This window comes from Myxine glutinosa, chromosome 10, assembly GCF_964187855.1.
Source record: "Myxine glutinosa chromosome 10, kmMyxGlut1.1, whole genome shotgun sequence".
Lineage (NCBI taxonomy): Eukaryota > Metazoa > Chordata > Myxini > Myxiniformes > Myxinidae > Myxine > Myxine glutinosa.
The window spans coordinates 86,131,570-86,151,877 of NC_136270.1; the positions used below are offsets into that span (position 1 = coordinate 86,131,570).

At 45.9% G+C, this 20,308-nt stretch overlaps 1 protein-coding gene across 2 annotated transcripts in view; it reads left to right on the top strand.

Annotated features, from left to right (window-relative positions):
• MINDY3 (MINDY lysine 48 deubiquitinase 3) overlaps positions 1-20,308 on the top strand; it is a 140,417-nt gene that overhangs the window by 4,560 nt on the left and 115,549 nt on the right. The window contains exon 2 of one of the 2 annotated variants that reach the window (XM_068126614.2): positions 3,506-3,585. In XM_068126614.2, the coding sequence (XP_067982715.1) occupies positions 3,506-3,585 (80 nt within the window). Of the gene's footprint in view, positions 1-3,505; positions 3,586-14,047; positions 14,657-20,308 lie in introns of those variants that run through there. The other variant, XM_078785838.1, reaches the window with a different exon arrangement.

Below are 20,308 nucleotides of genomic sequence, written 5' to 3' on the forward strand. Positions count from 1 at the left end.
CAGAACGTAAAGGAGGGTTTACCGTGGGAGTTGTTGTATGCAGATGATCTGGTGTTGATTGCGGAAAGTATGGATGGATTGAAGGAAAAGATGAACACGTGGAAGGAATGTATGGAGACAAAAGGTCTGAAGGTGAATATCGGAAAGACGAAGGTGATGGCAAGTGGTAAAGCATGTGGTGAGGTGGAAAGAACTGGGAAGTGGCCCTGTGCTGTGTGTAGGAAGGGTGTCGGAGTGAACTCCATTCAGTGTACAATGTGCGCTGAGTGGGTTCATCAAAAATGTAGTGGTCTGAGAGGGTCATTAACCAGTGTGGCAGCTACATTCAAATGTAAGGTGTGCACAGAGGGAGCTGCAGATGGAGGAAATGTTGAGTGGGATCTTGGAGACGGCGTGAAGCTGGAAGGTGTGAAAACATTTTGCTACCTCGGAGACATGCTGAATGGAGAAGGTGGATCAGACTCGGCAACGGTTGCTCGAGTGAGATGTGCATGGAAGAAGTTTCGGGAATTGAGTGGCATGCTGATGATGAGGGGAGTGTCGTTGAAGCTGAAGGGAAAGGTGTATGCTGCATGTGTGAGAAGTGTTATGATTTATGGGAGCGAGACATGGGTAATGAACGTAGAGCAGCAACGAAGGTTGGAAAGGGTGGAAATGCGAATGGTTCGACGGATGTGCGGAGTATCGTTGAGAGAGAGGAAGACAAATGATGAATTGCGAAAGATGATGGGAATAGAGCCTGTGATTGATGCTGTGAAGAGGAACAGGTTGAGATGGTTTGGTCATGTGTTGAGGAAGGATGAAAGTGACTGGTTGAGAAGAGTGATGGAAATGAATGTAGAAGGAAGTAGAAGACGGGGAAGACCGAGAAAGACTTGGCTAAAGATGGTGGAAGAAGAAATGCGGGCAAGGGGGTTAACAAGGAGAGATGCAGAAAATAGGGCAAAATGGAGAAGATTGTCATGGGGACCGCAAGGCTAACCCCCGCTCTAGCAGGGAAAATGGCCTTAAAATGCATGTTGTTGTTGTTGTTGTTGATAATAGAAGATGGAGGACATCATTACTAAACACAAGAGCATATAGTTGATGCAATATACCAATTGATCACAGATTAGTTATTTCCAAATTCAGAGTGAAGCTGGAAGCACTCATTACGAACATGCAAAATGCTAAATGTGATCTTCAGGAACTAAAACAGCCTCCGAAAGGTGGTTTCATAGATGGGAGAAGCGAGTACTAAAAGAGTTGAGGTGTGCAGTCAGCATGGATTTTGGAAGTTTAACGAAGAGGGGGTTATCGGAAGAACACGTGCATCCTGGAGTAGATAGGTAGGGTCACAGCATTAAGAGAGCAGAGGGAGCAATGCCAGAAAATAAATGGTAGAAAACAGAGAGACCACCGACCTGCCTGTGGTGGGAGAGAAACACACCTTGTGCTTTGCTCTCATCGTGGAAGAATCCAATAATTTTGAGAGCGTTAGATTCCACAAAATCTAGGAGAGACAGATATGAAGATGTGGAACCAGCTAATAGCAGATGCTAATATTCCATTGAGGTACACACAGAGGCTTTGTAGACTGTAAGCAGCTCTCATTTTCCAAGGAATGACTTGGATCGATGAAGGTTGGCCACCGTCCAGTCATTTGCCGGCTTATGAGTCCAGCTTTGCTATGTGGTTGGCTCATGATCATTTTTGATGGTGAGGCCTAGTAGTTTAATAGACTGAATGTTTTCCAGTGATGCTGCACAGTAGCAGGAAGATAAATGTGGTTTATCTCAGTAACCGGTTCAAATGTACTTGTAAAGTTTGTATGCATGACATTATTATACGCGACTCTTCCAATAAAGTATCCATACCAAAGATGAAGAAGATACTGACTTTGGGAGATACAGTGCCTTCAGAAAGTATTCAAACCCTTTTGCCCTTTTTCACATTTTGTTGTGTTACAGCCTGAATTTAAAATGGATAAAACTGAGATTTTTTGTCACTGATCCACACAAAATAACCCATAGTCAGTGGAATATTTTTTCGATTTTTTTTTACAAATTAATTAAAAATGGAATACAGAATATCTAATTTACATAAGTATTCAACCCCCTGATTCAATACTTTGTAGAAGCGCCTTTGGTAGCGATTACAGATTTGAGTCTTTTTGTGTATTTCTGTATCAGCTTTGCACATCTTGATTTGGGGAGTTTATCCCATTCTACCTTGCCGATTTGCTCAAGCTCTTTCAAGTTGGATGGGGAGTGTCAGTGAACAGCAATCTTCAAGTCTTTCCACAGATTCTCAATGGGAATCATGTTTGGGCATTGGCTGGGCCACTCAAGGACTTTCATGTTCTTGTTCTGAAGCTATTCCAGTGTAGCTTTGGCCGTATGCTTGGGGTCATTGTCCTGTTGGAAAGTAAATCTTCACCGCAATCTCAGGTATTTTGCACTCTGAAGCAGGTTCTCCTCAAGGATTTGCCTGTATTTGGCTCCATTCATTGTTCCCTCTATCCTTACCGTGAGTCTTTCCCGTGCTTTTTTGCAAACTCCAGGCATGCTTTCATGTACCTTTTTCTTAGGCTTGACTTCCTCTGGCCACTCTCCCATGAAGCCTACATTTGTGAAGTGCTGCAGAGACTGTTGTCCTTTTGGCAGGTTCTCCCATCTCAGCCAAGGAACTCTGTAGTTCTGTCAGTGTCAGTGGTCATTTGGTTCTTGGTCATCTCCCTCACCAAGGTCCTTGACCAGTTGCTCAGTTTGGTTGGATAGCCAGCTCTAGAAAGAGTCTGGGTAGTTCCATATTCTTTCATTTTCCTAATGATGGAGCTCACTGTCTTATTTGGAACCTTCAACACTCTATAAATTATTTTATACCCTTCCCTAGATCTACGCCTCTTCACAAATCTGTGTCAGAGTTGTATGGACAGTTCCTTGGACTTCATGGTCGAGTTTCTGCTATGACCTGCACTGTCAACTGTGGGATCTTGTATAGAAAGGTGTGTTTCTATCTAAATCATGTCCAATCAATTGGATTGACCACAGGTGGATCCAATCAAGTTGCAGAGACATCTCAAGGATGATCAAAGGAAATTGGATTCACCTGAGCTCAAATTGGAATGTCACTTCAAAGGGGTTGAATACTTATTGACTGAAGACTTTTCAGCGTTTCATTTTTAATTATGTTGTAAAAAAAAAGCTAAAAATAAAAATTCCACTTTGACCTTCTGGGGTATTATATGTAGATCAGTGACAAAATATCTAAATTTAATCCATTTGGAATTCAGACTGTAACACACCAAAATGTGAAAAAGTGAAGGTGTGTGAGTACTTTCTGAAGGCAATGTCGATAAATAATTTGTGGCTTTATCATGATAATTATTTATCCACTGTGTTTGCGACACGGGAGCTCATGGATGAGCTTGTGTGTAAATCTTACACAAAATGGCCTGCAGATCTGCCTCAGATATTGCCATGACCTGCTCGTAACAACTTTAATGGAGATTATTTATTTGCAGGATTTGCATTCAGCAAAGACGAGCCAACAGCTTTGGAACAGTTTGAAGGAGGTCCTTGTGCAGTCATTGCCCCAGTCCAGGTCTGTTTTTTGCCCTCATACTCACATATTTGCACAACGAACAAAAACCCATCAAAACAAATTCTTAATCAAAATTTCGTCCTATATTTGCCACATCTGATTGTGAATGTCACCAGAAGTCGGACACAACTTGTTGGATCTAGGTGACTGAATTAGTCCGAAAAATACGAACCTACTTGCACTGTAAATATACTCGTAAAAAAGGTATTGAGGATTCTTATTTGATTGCTAGCATAAACATGTGATCATTGATGTTTGGTGGTTTATTCATCAGGAGCCACTGGGTGACATAATAGGCCTGCTCTCTCATTAAAGATATATAGTGGAGCAGCTTAACTTAGATATTTATAAGGATTGTGCATTTTGTGATAAAAGCAACACACTTGCCACACATAAAGACACTTATAATATGAACAGATTTGGATATTGGGCCACCTCACATTTTGCCCATGGTGGCTATAGCAGCCATTTTCCAAAATGGCCACCAGCGGTCATTTTTATTTTCTATATATGATGTACTGGGGAAGACAGTGGGTCGACCGTGGATGCTAATGTGCTTTTAAAAGTCCAAGACTGTTTAGGGAGTGCCTATTATTTCATTTGGTACCACAATAGATAACTATAATTGAATTAGTTAGTATAAATAGGTTTGCGACACGGCATCTGGTGAGATTCCAAATGGATATTAATTGTGAAAATCATGCACATTGATGAAAAAAAGGGGATTTTCATTTTCTTGGTCCACTTTTCCTGAAAAGCAAGTACCAATGTAATAATAACATAAATGAACAAAGAAATAAATCCATGCGGTTCCCATTATATTACAAGTCATTCTTTCCCTGAACCGGCATCACTGAACCGAAGTGACTCCAGCCAGTTGCGGAAACATACAGAAGATGAAAATGTGTGGCTACACAATACAAAACAAGTCCTGGAAGACGAGAATGAGACACACTATAACACATCTTGGGCTGCATGTCATGCCAGTCGCCAGCCACCAGAAGCTCGAGTCGTCTGCCACAATGCTCTGCTACCATTGTTTCTGGACAGTGCTCACACAGTTGAAATGATCCGGCATTCAATGGATGTTGTGACGAAAGCCGTGCAGCATCTGAATCCTGGGCAGATACCAGTTGTTGCCTTTGATCAGCCGTTATTTGCCTTAGCCAAGCAAATTCAGTGGACGTGGCTGGAGGACTATGGCGAAGATAAGTTGGTAGTGATGTTTGGGGGACTCCACATCGAGATGGCAGCTCTGAAGACATTGGGGGACTGGCTGCAAGGGAGTGGCTGGGTGAATGCCCTTGTGCAAGCTGAGATTACAACGCCAGGGACAGCTGACTCATTCCTGCGAGCAGTGCACGTCGCTCGAACAAGGACAGTTCACCAAATCACCGCAGCAGCATTATACATCTTGCAACATCGTGCCTATGACCATTACTGTATGAGAAAAGCAGACGATGCACAAGATATCCTGAACTTCGATGATTGGTGCCGTCAGAAAGAAGACATTCCACAGTTTAAGTACTGGGCAACTGTACTGGAACTAGAGGTTTTGGTTCTGGTCTTTGTGCGTTCTCTGCGACAAGCATCATTCGCGATGTATCTTGATGCCCTGACAGAATTGGCCTCCTGGTTTCATGCTTTAGACCACACTAATTATGCCAGGTGGATCCCTGTTCACCTGAGGGACATGGCTGAATTTCCAACAAAGCACCCACATGTAGCCAGGAAATTCCAGGAAGGTAGTTTCACTGTGCAGAAGACGAAGAAAGTGTTTTCTACCATCGCAATTGACCAGGCACATGAACAAAATAATGCCTGCATCAAAGGAGATGGTCGAGCAGTTGGCCTCACTGATAACCCTAGTGCCCTGCGCCGGTGGATGATTGCGGGGCCAGAAGTTGCCCGGATCATAGAAGAATTCCAACTTGAGAATGAGAACTGGAGGAGGCTAGTGGACACTCGTCATCATGACCAGACACCAAGCGTGCAGACTGCATTCACCAAAGATGTCCAATCTCTTGTCAGCGTCATGGAAGAGCTTGGCAACCCCTTTGAGGAAGAAAGTATGGATCTGGTTGTGCTTGATACAAAGGACATCGCAGCCCCCGTTGCAGTTCAGGCAGTTCAGAATGTTAAGAGGATTGGCCAAGAGCAGTTCCAGGCTTTTACCAAAGAATGTCTGGTGGAAAGAACCAAGCCTATTTATGACACCATTCATCGAAACAACCTGAAGGTGTTCAGTAAGTCGGCTCCCAGAAGTGTCAGCAAGGGGAAACAGCAGGTAGTCTCACTCAAGAATGACTTACAACTTTTCTCTCGGCTGTACATAAGCTGTCAGACGAGAGACGGAAACCTTGATGAATTCTTTCGACATGAGAATCAGGCATGTCCTCCGTCACTCTCTGATGGAGGAAGTCTCCACCTTGGTACGAAAAGTGATCTACTCACATGCTTGGAAGCCATCTCTGATGTCCAGTCTGACCGTCCTGCTGCCACGAGCGTAGTTCTTGATGGAGCTGTCATCGTTCAGATGCTGAAGCCAGCTGCAGCCAAGAACTTCGATGAATATGCTCAACAGATATTCATTCCATATATGTCTACAAAGCTTCAAACTGCATCTCGCCTGGACTTGGTGTGGGACAGCTACCATGCAAATTCTCTGAAAGCAAGTGCAAGAGCAAAGCGTGGGACAGGAGTGTGAAGACGTGTGATGGCTGGAACAACCATACCGAGAAACTGGCAGAACTTTCTCAGAGTAGATAGCAACAAGGTAGATCTGTTCAATTTTCTCTCTGAAGTTCTGTATAAGTGGTTTGATAACGACAACAAGCAACTGGTCATTACTAATGGGGAAGCCATTCTCAGCAAGCCAGCGCTATCAGATGTAGCATCACTCACCCCATGCAACCACAAAGAAGCAGATAGTCGCATGATGTTGCATGCAGCCCATGCAGTCAGGCACGGCCACCATAAAATAGTGATTCGGACAGTAGACTCTGACGTTGTGGTGTTGGCCGTCTCAGTAGCCCAGGGGTTTGCATCAGAAGATGAACTGTGGTTAGCATTCGGAACTGCCAAGTCTTTTCGGTACCTGGCAGCCCACGAAATAGCAGCTGTACTAGGACCAGAGAAATCACAGGCATTGCCAATGTTCCATGCCCTGACTGGATACGATACAGTGTCGAGTTTCGCAGGGCATGGTAAGAAAAGTGCCTGGGCAATCTGGAGCGTGTTACCAGAACTCACAGCTGCACTACTAAAGCTATCTTCTGCGCCAAGTGATATACCAGAAGATGTCATGTGCACCATCGAAAGGTTTGTTATCCTGCTCTACGACAGAACCAGTACATGCATGGACATTGACAAGGCAAGAAAGAAACTCTTTGCAAAGAAGAACAAAGTTCATCTGATTCCACCAACCAAGGCAGCGCTGGAGGAGCATGTCAAGAGAGCTGCCTACCAGGGAGGTCATGTATGGGGCCAGACACTGGTATCAGCACCAGACCTACCTCCACCGACCAGCTGGGGCTGGGTCAAGACTGAGGGTGGGATGTACGAGCCATATTGGACAAAACTACCTGAGGCGGCCAACACCTGTTATGAGCTAATCTCATGCAAGTGCAAGAAAGGTTGTGTGAGCCGATGCAAATGCAAAAAGGCTGCACTTGAATGCACTGCTCTGTGTTTGTGTGAAGGGGAGTGCTCACAAAATTGAGTTCCTGGGAATTGCGACAGCAACTTTGGCGGTATATCTGTAGAAGAAACAGACTTTGACAGAAACGTTTCATCTGATAAATGTTACAAATATCCATCAGTTTGTTCCTCAACATGCAATTGCTTTAGTTACTAGTATGTCATGGCTATGTTTATGTTTATGTATGATCCTTTCAATTTTAACAATTTTGAATAAATTGTAATTCTAATGACTGATATTTCATTTATAACAATGACAATGTTGAACTATACAACAATATTGCTTGTAACCTCAGAAATCATAAAATATATGCATAATAATGAGACATCTTCTACAGATTGTTTGTTGTTATTTTATCCAATAACTATTATAACAATCATGTAAGTGCCCCTAATTACTTGACAATCACTTTGCACAATAATGCAAAAGCTTAGAATGCCAAATACTGTATACTCAATTGTTGTCAGCTAGTTCCTCTGATATTGGCAGGTCTGCACACACAGAATTTCCGAATTTAGTTCCGATTAATTAGCATAAGCGCCATTTTGGAAATTGGCAACCATTGGTGCCCAGGCCCAAATTTGAGATGGCCCAATATCTATATCTGTTTGTAATATGTCAGTCTACATGTGTACCAATTTTGGTGCTTTTATCACAATTTGCACAATGGTTTTGCTAAGCTGCCCCACTAATACACATGTATATCGTTTCTTGCTATGCTTCTTTGGCAGCTATGCCTTACACCTCCCTTCCCTTTAGTGCAATATTAATAACACTGTCAAGAAGGTCGTTGAACTGCTTTTCAAGTACCTGTATCTGCATTTTAATAGCTTTGTTAGTTACTAGGGCATGCCCATACTATATATATATCTAAAATTATATCCCCCCCCTCTATTTACATGAAATGGTTTGGTCCAAAGCGAACGGCTTGCGAGTACGGTGACAATCCCCCCCCTCTATTTACATGAAATGGTTTGGTCCAAAGCGAACGGCTTGCGAGTACGGTGACAATCCCCCCCCCCCCCCTCTTTACATGGAATGGTTTGGTCCAAAGCGAACGGCTTGCGAGTACGGTGACAATCCCCCCCCTCTATTTACATGCAATGGTTTGGTCCAAAGCGAACGGCTTGCGGAGTTTGGTAAAGAAATCGCCATAGCTCGGTAACTACTTGTCCGATTAATTTAAAACCTTGAAAAGGCACATCCTCGGGTCCCCAGCAATATACCTGGCAAGTTTCAAGTATATCGGACCGGTAGTTGTCGAGAAACAGCGGTCACAGACAAACATACATACATACAAACATACAAACATACAAACATACACACAGAGATTACTGGAATTATAGATAGATAATAATAAATAATTAATTAGATTCCTGAGGCGGAGAATAGAGTCCATCCATTAAATTAATTTGCAAGTTGAAAAATAATGATCAGTGAAATTTGAAACTTTTGAAAGCAACTGTAATAGACTTTATGAAGTACAGTACTTTGTACATAGTTTTTGTCATTGGCATGCATTGTTAAGGCAAAATTTACTCCATCGTCATCATCATCCTCCTCAATGTACCAGACTCTTTACAGAGTATCAGTTCTGCTGAAGCAGTCTCTTGGCAAAGGTTGCAATCATGGTGAAAATCACATGTCGTCTACCCATCCTCGTGAGGGGGGACAAAGTGGAAGGGGGTGGGGGGGGGAGGTTAGGAGTATTATTTTATGACCTGACTCTGGGTACCCCCAGCACATGTGCAAGCTTTGGTGGATATCACCCAAGGCATTTCCAAGTCTATAAGTTACATACAAACATACATACAGTACCTTCTGAAAGTATTCACACCCCTTGACGTTTTCATATTTTTGTGTGTTAAGGCCTGAATTAAAAATGGATTAAATTGAGATTTAAATTTTTTTCGCGGATCTACACATAATTATCTACTATATAAGAGAGCAGTTGGTCTGTGTGTCACCATTTTTCTCAGAGATGGCTGAACGGATCTTAGTCAAACCTTCAGAGGTTCATCAGTGACTGCTTGGGAGTGTTTTAGGCAAAAAAAAGTTCGTTCTTTTTTATTTTTTTCAATTTAAATCGCTCTATAGTGCCTAAGCCTTTTTGAATAATGACAGTTATATACAAGTACACATCCGCATAGATAAATACAAAACAATTACCAGACATTTGAGCACAAATAATCAAACAATACCGGAAGCGGTCGAAGTTGGTAGTTAGGCTTCTTCTTTTCCTGAACGTCATCATACTTAACTCAGAAACGTGATGAGCAGCACATTCACCAGCATATTGTTATGTCAGTGGGGTAGTGACATATATAGAGTTAGGTAGATCTGTGTAGGTATCATGCTCCGGTTGTCGTGATAGGGAACCCCATATGTAATTTCTGTTTAGGCGGTTTGTTCAGATTAAGTGTTTATTTGTCCCCACCACGAGGGGGCGGGGCATGTTATTTAGTTCAGGGATTATGTTAATTCCCTTGTACATCGTTCCCTCTGTGATCATTCCTTTGTCTCATATGGCAACGCACCATAGACATTAGTCAGGCCCATTAGTTACACCACACACACTACTTCAATTCCCCTCCGCCACAATAACAATAAAACTCACCGGAAGCCAGTTCGGGGCACTGCCGATAGAACTGCAGCCAGCTACATCACAAACTTGCACAGCAACACTCATTGCTCAGGCAGGCTGAGGCCACGCCCACCTTGTGAAGGACTGATTGGTAGGGAGGGCCGGTGACGTCACACGACGAGCGACAAAACGACTTGCGAGCCGGCATTTTCTTCTTCTCGTTTCTGGATTCCTTCGCGCCCGGACGTCCTTCCCCTCACCCTAGATGCTTTTCCTTGGTTCTCCTGCTGCCCTCACACCTTCTTTTACCCTCGACTCTCTCTCCCTTCGGATCCGAACACTGGGTGCAACGCACTGTGACCGTGCCAAATCTGGGAGGACATTGCACAGCTGAGGAGGCAGGTTGCACGCCCGCTCGCTTGGCGCGAGAGGCCTTATCGAGGCCTAGTGAACGGGGGCGCTTCGGGGCCTTGTTTCCGCCAACCGGAGCCTGATGATCCCTGACGATCCCTGGACGACTGCAGATGAGAACACTCCAGCGAGTAGAGCTAAGCCAGCACAAACACACACCCGCCGTGTTTCCTTTCATATATAGTCCCTCGTTCGTGTGCAAGTCTGGTGTGTGGGATCCCAACTTAGGTTTTAGTTTTTATCGGCGCGTTCCATTGTTTCGGGTCCCGTTTAATAAATATTACTTTTTTACATTGTCATTCCGTTTTCGGTGTGAGTTTAATTACTTTGCAGGGTTGAAGACTGCTCGGATCGCGTCAGGTAAAAGCTGCTGTTTCTTCTTCCTCTCTCTTCCCCCCCCCCCCCCCCCCCCCGCTTGCATAGTGAAATGCGCCATTGAATAACGTCTCAAAGTAAGCTCAATCGGTCATCCGTGGGTGCTCCGTCTTAATAGAGCCATCCACAGGACATTTGGTGTCAGGAGTGAGGATGCGGACTCGGCGGACAATTTTTTTGTCCACGGGCTGAGATCGACACAGCCGAGCGTACATCACGCACGACATTCGGAAGCAAAATTTTTTCATAGTTGAGGCGATAATTTTTTTTTTTAAGTCGATTGGAGTGGGGAAGGGCGCAAACAGTGCTTCGCTAAATTTAAATTTTGTGAGGTAAAATACGCACCGGGAAACGACCTCCTCTTGACGGATGGAGGAGGTGCGTGATATGGAAGGGCGGATAGAAGATGCTGGTAGTGCTGGAAGTGAGCCGAATATAGATGGGGGAGTTGAGAATAGTAATGGAACCTCCCTCGCTACAGAGACGGGCCTGATCGATTTCCAGGCCATAGCAAATTTATTGAGGGCTGAGAGTGAACGAACCAGGGGAGAAATTTGCAGGCAAATGAATAACAGAATGGATGTTCAGAGTGAACAAATGAAGGGAATGAAAAATGAATTAAAGGGAGAGATGGGGGAAATAAATAATAGAATGGATGCTCAGAGTGTGCAGATGGGAGAAATGAATAACAGCATTAATTCCCAAAGGAATGACATGAATGCTCAGAGTGAGCGAATGAGTAACAAAATTGAAGGATTGAAGGGAGGACTGAAATTGATGGATTAAAGGGGCAAATTGATGGATTAAAGGATGGACTGAAAGGACAAATTGAAGGAACTGAAAATAAAATTGATGGCTTGAAGGGAGAATTGAATGCCCAAGGTGATAAAATTGATGAATTGAAGGAATAATTGGAGGGACAAATTGATAGGTTAAAGGGGAAGATAGAGGGAATGAACGAGCAAATGAATGAAAAAGGGAATGAAATAAAGGAGATGAATGAACAATTGGAAGGCAAAATTGGGGAAATAACACAGCAACTGGGTGAACGAATTGACAAAGTAGCAAGGGAAGAGATGGCATTGGAAATTGAAAAGGGTGCAACCCAGTCTGATGTGCATGGTGCCCAGGAGCCGGGAATGGCAGCAGAATTGGAATGTTTGGAGGTGAATGGGGAGTGTAAAAATTTAAATGGGGAATGTTTGCCACATGAAGGCCTGGAAGGTTCGGAAGGCCGAGTGGATGTCACAATTCATCAGCAGGGGGTTGAATTGGCGGAGGGGGTAAAGGTATTGGGTGTCCGTGTGACGGAGCCGGACCGGGTATTTATTGATCAGGGCCTGGTGGGGCCAGAACTGATTGCGAATGTGAATGATGAGCATGATGTGACACGGCGGCTGGAGACCTGTGACAGTACCATCGAGGAAAAGGTTGCTCAGACCTAAGGGAGCTTGGGGGTTGAGGTGAGTCGGTCCGAGGAGGAGGTGGAGGTGACCAAGGGGACTCTCACCATGCACAACGATTTGGTAACAGAGGCTCCAAAATTGGATACCGAGCAGGGGGAGTGTTTTGGCTCCGAGCTGGATTTGGACATGGGAGAGTCGGGAAATAGAGCCTCGGAAGATCTGGTCCCTGTAGGGAATTTGGAACAGCTGCAGGACAACCTGATGAGGGGGTTGTTACCTGCAGCTGTGGTTTGCTACAGGTGATGAAAATTTTTAAAAGGAGAAATAAATTTATATTTAAATGGGAATTTGATTTGGAGCAGCCGTGGGGGGAGTTGGTCCCCGGGCTGTGGAATTTGGACCAAGAGAGGTCAATGGGGATGGCCTCGGGGAAAATGTGCCCCTTTCGAAATTTGGTTATGCCAGCCAGCTGGGGGGCTGTGCTGGCGAGATTTGGACGTGGAGTCCGACCGTGGGTGTCGTGGTGCGGCATGGGCCCCACGGGGGGGGGGGGGTGGGGGGGGGGTTCTGGTGGAGTGTGGCGTCCCTTGTCCATCGGGGCGCTGCCCGAGCGAGTGTCTCGGGCCGGCAGGGTCACCGGACCCTGGTGGGGGTTAAGACCTCCAGGGGGGTCCGAGGTGGTTTCTCACAGGCCTGGGGTGGCGTATTATGAGGATCACTAGGGGGAGGTGTTGTAGGTCACGCTTTGGTGGTGGCATCACGGACGGCCAACATGGGCCTGATGTTGTGACCGCCCGGGCATACGGCCTGGCAGCCTCTCCCTGAGACTCTGTGACAGCCAGCATGTGATGACCTGCCATGCTGTGCTGGTCTATGGATGCGGGTCCAACTGCATGGACAGGAATGATTATAGCCCACCGAACAACCATTGGGGCATCTGTGGAACATGATGGTATGAGAATGATCTTCCACAGATGTTCCGTTATGATTTGTGGACTCTCGGCTTGGGAAGAGAGCCATGGGAGAGAGGAATTTGAAATGTGTAACGAGTTGAGCATATGGGCCATGCTCGGCTGGCATGTGTAGGGAGAAGTACCCTTCTTTGGTGAGATTAGTAAATTGCGAAAATAATTGGCACGGGTAATCTGAGGGTTAGAGGCAAATTTAAGGGTGAATTTATGTGAAGAGAAATGGTGGGCACTGCACAGTGGCACCATTATTGATCCAGGTGTGTTAGACCAAAGTGTTGGAGGCTGGGATAAAAGTTGATAGAGTAGCAGGACACAGTCTTCAACTGGTTACGGGGGCGACTGCGCCAATATTGGGACGTGGGATTGTGGAGATGTAGTTGGGTAGTCTGGAGGTCAACGTGGTGCTGTGCGTGTCCGAGGTGTGTGGACCATGTCTTCTGGAGGGGTCTCCTGGTGGAGCATGGCTGTCTGCTAGACCTTGGCGTGGTCAAGTGTGGGTGGGCACTGGGGGCTGCAGCTGTGTGGACTGGGGGATGAGGGCGGCACAGGTGATGTGATGTGGATGGCGCGCACTGCGACCGCTTCCCCCATGGCGGCCGAGGTTGTGAGTGTGGTCATGTTGGCAGCAGGTGCTCACCACATTGGCCAGCTGGGGCTAGAGCAGCTGTGTTCCTCGCAGGGGGACCGAAGGATGGATGGTGGGTCACACCCTTATGGACACTCATGGGTCATGTTGACGTTTTGGCTGCTCAGCTTGTCCCGATGGCCCTTGCACGGTAGAGGTGCGGAGCTGTCGTAGCCAAATGTAGTAGTTTAGTGATAGTCACCGTTGGAGGCAGATCCACATACCTGCCCGTACAGTGGGGACAAAAGGAAATTTGGTGAGTTTGACAGGCCCAATGGGATAAATTTAGGATTCTGTAGGGTGGATGGCATGCTTGGACCTGACCAACTGGCAAATACCTACCCATCAAGGTAGAGGTGAGTGACTTGATGTTTACTGTCCCAGGGTTCAGTACTTGCTTGAGAAATTGGGGACATGTAATTTGGAGTAGGGGGGCGGGTGAGAGTGATGGCATGGCCGGTGAGAGGGATTGGGATGTGTGCCACACAATGTCTTGTGGGTGGCATTTGTTTATGTGTAGAGGTTGTGTTTTTATGTGGTCGTGAGGTTGGAAATGAACTGTGAATGAGTGTTGGTGATTGTGTTTGGATAAAATGGTTTTGAAATGTGAATAGGGATTTCACATAATGATAAGCAGGCCATGGCAACATCTTTTTGTAACATCTATGAATATGTGTTGGAGAATTGAATGGCAGCGGGGGAGGAAATGTGTTTTGTGGATTTTGTGGGTGGGGAAGGTGTGTGTGTCCGCAGGTACAGATCAAGCTCTAGAGGAGCGATGACTGCGGCTCCTCTCTGCGTCAATTACCTCTGGCAGCCAGTGGTGTCTGGAAATTGGAGCCCGTCGGTGGTGGGGTCTGTTGGGCGCCCTGGGGTGAGAGACTTCTGGCGAACCGTGAGGCTAATAGGAAGCTGCAGGCAACGGGGCCTGGATGTATGGAGACCCCACACCGGCGGGGTAACAGCGTAAAGAGCTGTTTGGATGTCACGGACCAATAGGTAAAAGTGGGGGGGGGGGGGGGCAAGGAAATTGTAAGTCGGGCGACTTGTTTGGGACTGCGGGCACCACAGCCTGAAACGCCCCCACCATCTTACCTGTGCGGTACCTCCCCGCTGCCTAGAAGAGGATTGCACACACATGTGTATAACATATATGCCATGGTCCTGCAGGGGGGTGGAATACATGTTGCAATGATTTTTTTTTTTTTGGAATGTGGATGACTTTTGGAATGTCTATCAGTGGTTATGGGTTTGTGTAGAATGAATGGGGTGAGGGTGTGGTGCTGACCGGGCCGCCGTGGTGCTGACCGAGCAAACGTGTGGTGCTGACCGGGCAAAACGTGCTGACCGGGCAAACGTGGTGTGGTGATGACCGTGCAAACGTGGCGTGGTGCTGTCGGGGCCCCCGCAGCCGTGATACCCGCCCACCCTCACCCCCCCAGAATTTCCATGTTTTAAACGTTTCCCAGTGTGTACCCTGGATTAGAATAGGTACACCGTATCCCTGCGTGTCGTGAGAGACGACTAAGAGGGTTGGCGTCAGGAAGGGCATCCGCCCATAAAAAAAACATTGCCTCAAAAAGAGAACCATGACAATTACAACAACATATGGGCAGGGTACAGCCCGAAGTGGAGATCGGTTTCTGAGGTTTGGGACATGGAATGTAATAATAATAATAATAATAATAATACATTTATTTTATGTAGCGCTTTTCAAGAAGGCCAAAGGCGCTTTGACAGAGTACAAAAAACAAGTGCAAAAAGACAAAAATCAAAAGACAAATAAAAGCAAAAGGAAGGAGAAGGAGAAGAGATAATCAGGGGTTAAATGCTGTGGGTTAAATGTTGAATGCAGTTGGAAAGAGGATTGACGAGAAGAGGAAGAAGTTCAAGGAGTGGCAGAAGGCGAAGGGTACGGGAGCAGAAACAGCAGAGCATGAAAGTTACAAGGCAGCAAAGAAGGCTGCAAAGAAAGAGGAAGCAAAGGCGCAGGAGGCATGTAGGAAAATGTTCGGAGAACGCTTGGATTCGGAAGAGGGTCAGAAAGCAGTATTCAGGATTGCAAAGCAGATAGCGAAAGAGAGGTGTGATGTGATGGGGGTGAGTTGCTTGAAGGATGAAGTGGGACAAATCGTTGTGGACCCAGATGGAATTAAAGGAAGATGGAAAAGATATATGGAAATGCTGTTGAATACAGAGAATAAATGGGATGGCAACATAGAGAGTAACCCAGTTTTAGGACCGGCAGAGAAGATAACTGAGAAGGAAGTTGAGGAAGCGATAAAAGCAATGAAGAGTAGAAAAGCGGGAGGGCCGACGGGAGTTGTGGGAGATATGTTGAAGGCAGCAGGAAGTTGGGGTGTGAAGAGAATGACAGAGATCTGTTATCTGGCGGTGAAAGAAGGCCGCATTCCAGTGGATTGGGAACTTAGTACCCTCGTCCCTCTATACAAGGGGAAAGGTGACCCTCTCGAGTGTGGCTCGTACCGAGCGAAAAAGTTATTGGAGCATGGAATGAAGGTATTGGAAAGGGTGTTGGAGAGGAGGATGAGGAAGAAAGTGAAGATCGACGAAATGCAGTTTGGATTTATGCCAGGAAGAGGAACGACAGACGCGCTTTTTATTGTGAGGCAGTTCCAGGAGAAGTACATGGAGAAGAGGAAGAAGTTGTTTCTTGGGTTTGTTGATCTGGAGAAAGCATTCGATAGGGTTCCACGCAAAGTATTGACATGGGCAATGAGGAAGTTAGGAGTGGAGGAATGGTTGATCAGAGTAGTGATGGCAATGTACAAAAGAGCGCGCACAGCTGTAAGGACGAAGGACGAGAACAGTGGTGAGTTTGAGGTGAAGGTGGGAGTGCATCAGGGGTCGGTACTAAGTCCACTACTATTTGTAGCTGTGATGGAGGTGCTGGCTCAGAACGTAAAGGAGGGTTTACCGTGGGAGTTGTTGTATGCAGATGATCTGGTGTTGATTGTGGAAAGTATGGATGGACTGAAGGAAAAGATGAACAAGTGGAAGGAATGTATGGAGACAAAAGGTCTGAAGGTGAATATCGGAAAGACGAAGGTGATGGCAAGTGGTAAAGCATGTGGTGAGGTGGAAAGAACTGGGAAGTGGCCGTGTGCTGTGTGCAGGAAGGGTGTCGGAGTGAACTCCATTCAATGTACAATGTGCGCTGAGTGGGTTCATCAAAAATGTAGTGGTCTGAGAGGGTCATTAACCAGTGTGGCAGCTACATTCAAATGTAAGTTGTCCACAGAGGGAGCTGCACATGGAGGAAATGTTGATTTGGATCTTGGAGACGGCGTGAAGCTGGAAGGTGTGAAAACATTTTGCTACCTCGGAGACATGCTGAATGGAGAAGGTGGATCAGACTCGGCAACGGTTGCTGGAGTGAGATGTGCATGGAAGAAGTTTCGGGAACTGAGTGGCGTGCTGATGAGGAGGGGAGTGCCGTTGAAGCTGAAGGGAAAGGTGTATGCTGCATGTGTGAGAAGTGTTATGATTTATGGGAGCGAGACATGGGTAATGAACGTAGAGCAGCAACGAAGGTTGGAAAGAAGTTTTGCAAGTTTTTGGTTTAGGTTTGTGGTTGAGATAGGTTTTTGCGTGTTGTTGTTTTTCTCCTTCCTCCCCAGGAGCACGAACTTCTAAATGATTGTACAGACTTGGCATTTAATATGGAATATTTTTTTTGTCTTGACCTGGGTTTACTTTCTTAACTCAGTATATCAATCTGGTGAGTTTCTTTTATACTTTGGTGATTTATTTGTTAAAAGAACCATGTCACTGATTGTCTGTCGCAGCAAGAAGTCAACAACAGGATTATATCACAGGTGGCATGGCAAAATGTACGGACAGGTGCATTTGATGATTGGCTTCACAGTCGGGTATACAAGGGTTTTTGCGTTCTGTATTAGTGGAAAACAACTGCTGCACGTCTCCAAAAGTTATTGCCGCTTCCTCTGGAGATGGTCCGTCAACTCGACAATGCTGTTTGTCATGGAATGGTGGCTTTACGAAATTACGGCATGAAACAGCGTGCTATTGCTTGGCAGTATGGCATCACTCAAGGTCAGGTGTCAAAGATCCTGAAACGAAATGCTCAGAGGGGTGTCCCTACTCCAATACCGAGGCCAGGACGTCCCGCAGAACCACAAGGAGGGATGATCGCCAGCTGCACCGGTTAGTCCGCAATGGCCGTACCAAGTCAGCTAATCGGCTTAGGGCTGAGTGGCAGCAACTGACAAATGTGCCTGTATCCAGAAGGCTAGTCAACCAACGACTGGTTCAAGCAGGCTATCGTGCCAGGCGTCCCCTGAGAAAGCCACGCCTGACCAGACAACACCACCAGCGCCGATTGCAGTGGGCCAGAGAGCACCGTCAATGGCAGCTAGGACACTGGAATCACGTGATCTTAAGTGACGAGTCTAGATTTCTGGTCTATCGTCAAGATGGCCGTGTCCGAGTGCGCAGACAAGTGCATGAAGCCTACAACAAAGATTGTATAGTGCTAAGAGTCCAAGCTGGAGGTGGTGGGGTGACCGTTTGGGCTGCTTTTCATGCAGGGGGCAAAACTGACCTGGTTGTTCTGAATGGAAACCTGAACCAGTTCAAGTACAGGGCCATTCTGGAAGAAACATTGCTTCCATTTGCTCGTGCAGCCTTTCGAGGAAACTTTGTCTTCCAAGATGACAATGCATGGCCTCATCGTGCTCGCATGATCCAACAGTTTCTTGCTGACCGTGGTGTAGAGCATATGGAGTGGCCTGCCATGTCCCCGGATATGAATCTGATAGAGAACTTGTGGGCAGAATTAACGAGTCAAATCGACCACTTGGACCAGCAGCCGACCTCTGTGCATGAATTGCAGCAGGCTATTGTCACTGCATGGCAAGCGATTCCTGTCCAAAGCTTGGCAAATCTCGTGAACAGCATGCCTCAACGTGTACGTGCTCTCCTGAATGCTCGTGGGGATTACACGAAGTACTGAACTGTAATTTTACTGTCCGTAATCCCAGTCGTAATTTAACTTTTGTTTTTGTTAAAAAAATTTTTGGCTAATGTGCAAAATAAAGAGATACTTCTGGAAAACGTACAGAAGTTTAACACAGTACTGTCCATGAATTGAGTTCGATATCAGTTTACATCACTTTCAAGGATCAATTTATTTGTTTCGAAATGTCAATTGTGGATTTTGTTTGTTTTAAAGGTCACATTAACAAAATCTAGAATAATTTCAACATAATTCCAATGAACTTTTGGTTCTAAGACATCTTGAAAAGTAAGTTCACCCCCACAAAAAAAATATTCCATATTAAATGCCAAGTCTGTATTTGCATGGTTGTTTAAGGGGATAGCATGTTAAGGAGAATAGGCAGGTAGCTTCGGCTCACTTCCCACAGCCCTCCTGATTTATTTCATTGGCTAATTAAGTGTGAGACAGTAATTGTTAAGACTGGAATGGTAGCGCCTGCAGTGAACCTAGCAGGGGCTACGGTTCCGGGGAGGGGTGGAGGGGCTGTGTTATGCCGGTGGGGTAGTGACATATAGAGAGTTAGGTAGATCTGTGTAGGTATCGTGCTCCGGTTGTCGTGATAGGGAACCCCACATGTAATTTATGTTTAGGTTAAAGCACTCTTTGCAAAGAAAGCACTTTGCATCACTGAGGTTAACGCACTCTTTGCACGGGTAATTTTTTCCTTCTGCCCTTCTCCCCCCCCCCCCACCCCAAAACGGAGGGGCCTGTCAAAGCCCCCCCCCAAAGATGTATATGTAGTATATCTTTCCCCTCACCTCTTCCTCCCCTACCTCTTCCACTCCCTTCCTCACACCCCTCCCTCTCATTCCCCTCCTCCCCCCTCTCCTTCCCCTCCTCCCCCCCCCCCCCCTCCAGCAACACCGGGTACTCCTGCTCGTACCCCATAATGTCAAAGCGGAATTTCTAATTTTTTTTTACAATTAATTAAAAATGAAAAGCTGAAATGTCTTGAGTCAATAAGTATTCACCCCTTTGCTATGACAAGCTGCTTTGTGTGTGGTTGGTGGAAGATATGTTTCAGAACTGTTATATTCACGTCGTGTGAAAAAAAAAAAAAATAGTGTCCATGAAAAACAGCTAACATGAGGGCCATTGGGCTGAGAATGTAGAAGCAGGTCGCATTTTATTAATTGTGAATATGTGGGGCCTGCACCTGTTGTGACTGCGAATGTCGGGGTCCAGCTGTGTATATACATAAATACAAAGTCCAGGTTCGTAGAGTCACACAAACAATTTAATGACTTTGTGTTTTGAGAAAAAATCCTATGTGCAGGTGCACCAACGACACTGTCAGTATTACAATGTTCACACCCGTAATGGACCTTCCAATGGGAGCATTCAGTGCTTTCCGGAGCACTTCCAAGCACATGGAAGCGTGAAAATCTAAATAAAGGCAGCAGTGGCCTGGCCACCCACCAAGTGTTACCAAGGACCAAGGTAACATTGACCTTGTGAGAGATTCTGCTGTCGAAAGTCATAAGAAATTCCACTGTCGGCGTTCCTGAGAACTGGCGATCTCAGCCTCATCTGTGTGGTGAGGCTGAAAGTCCAGGGGTGTGAATACTGTCGTGCGAATCCCTCCAGGTTAATACCAGCGACCGCGGATG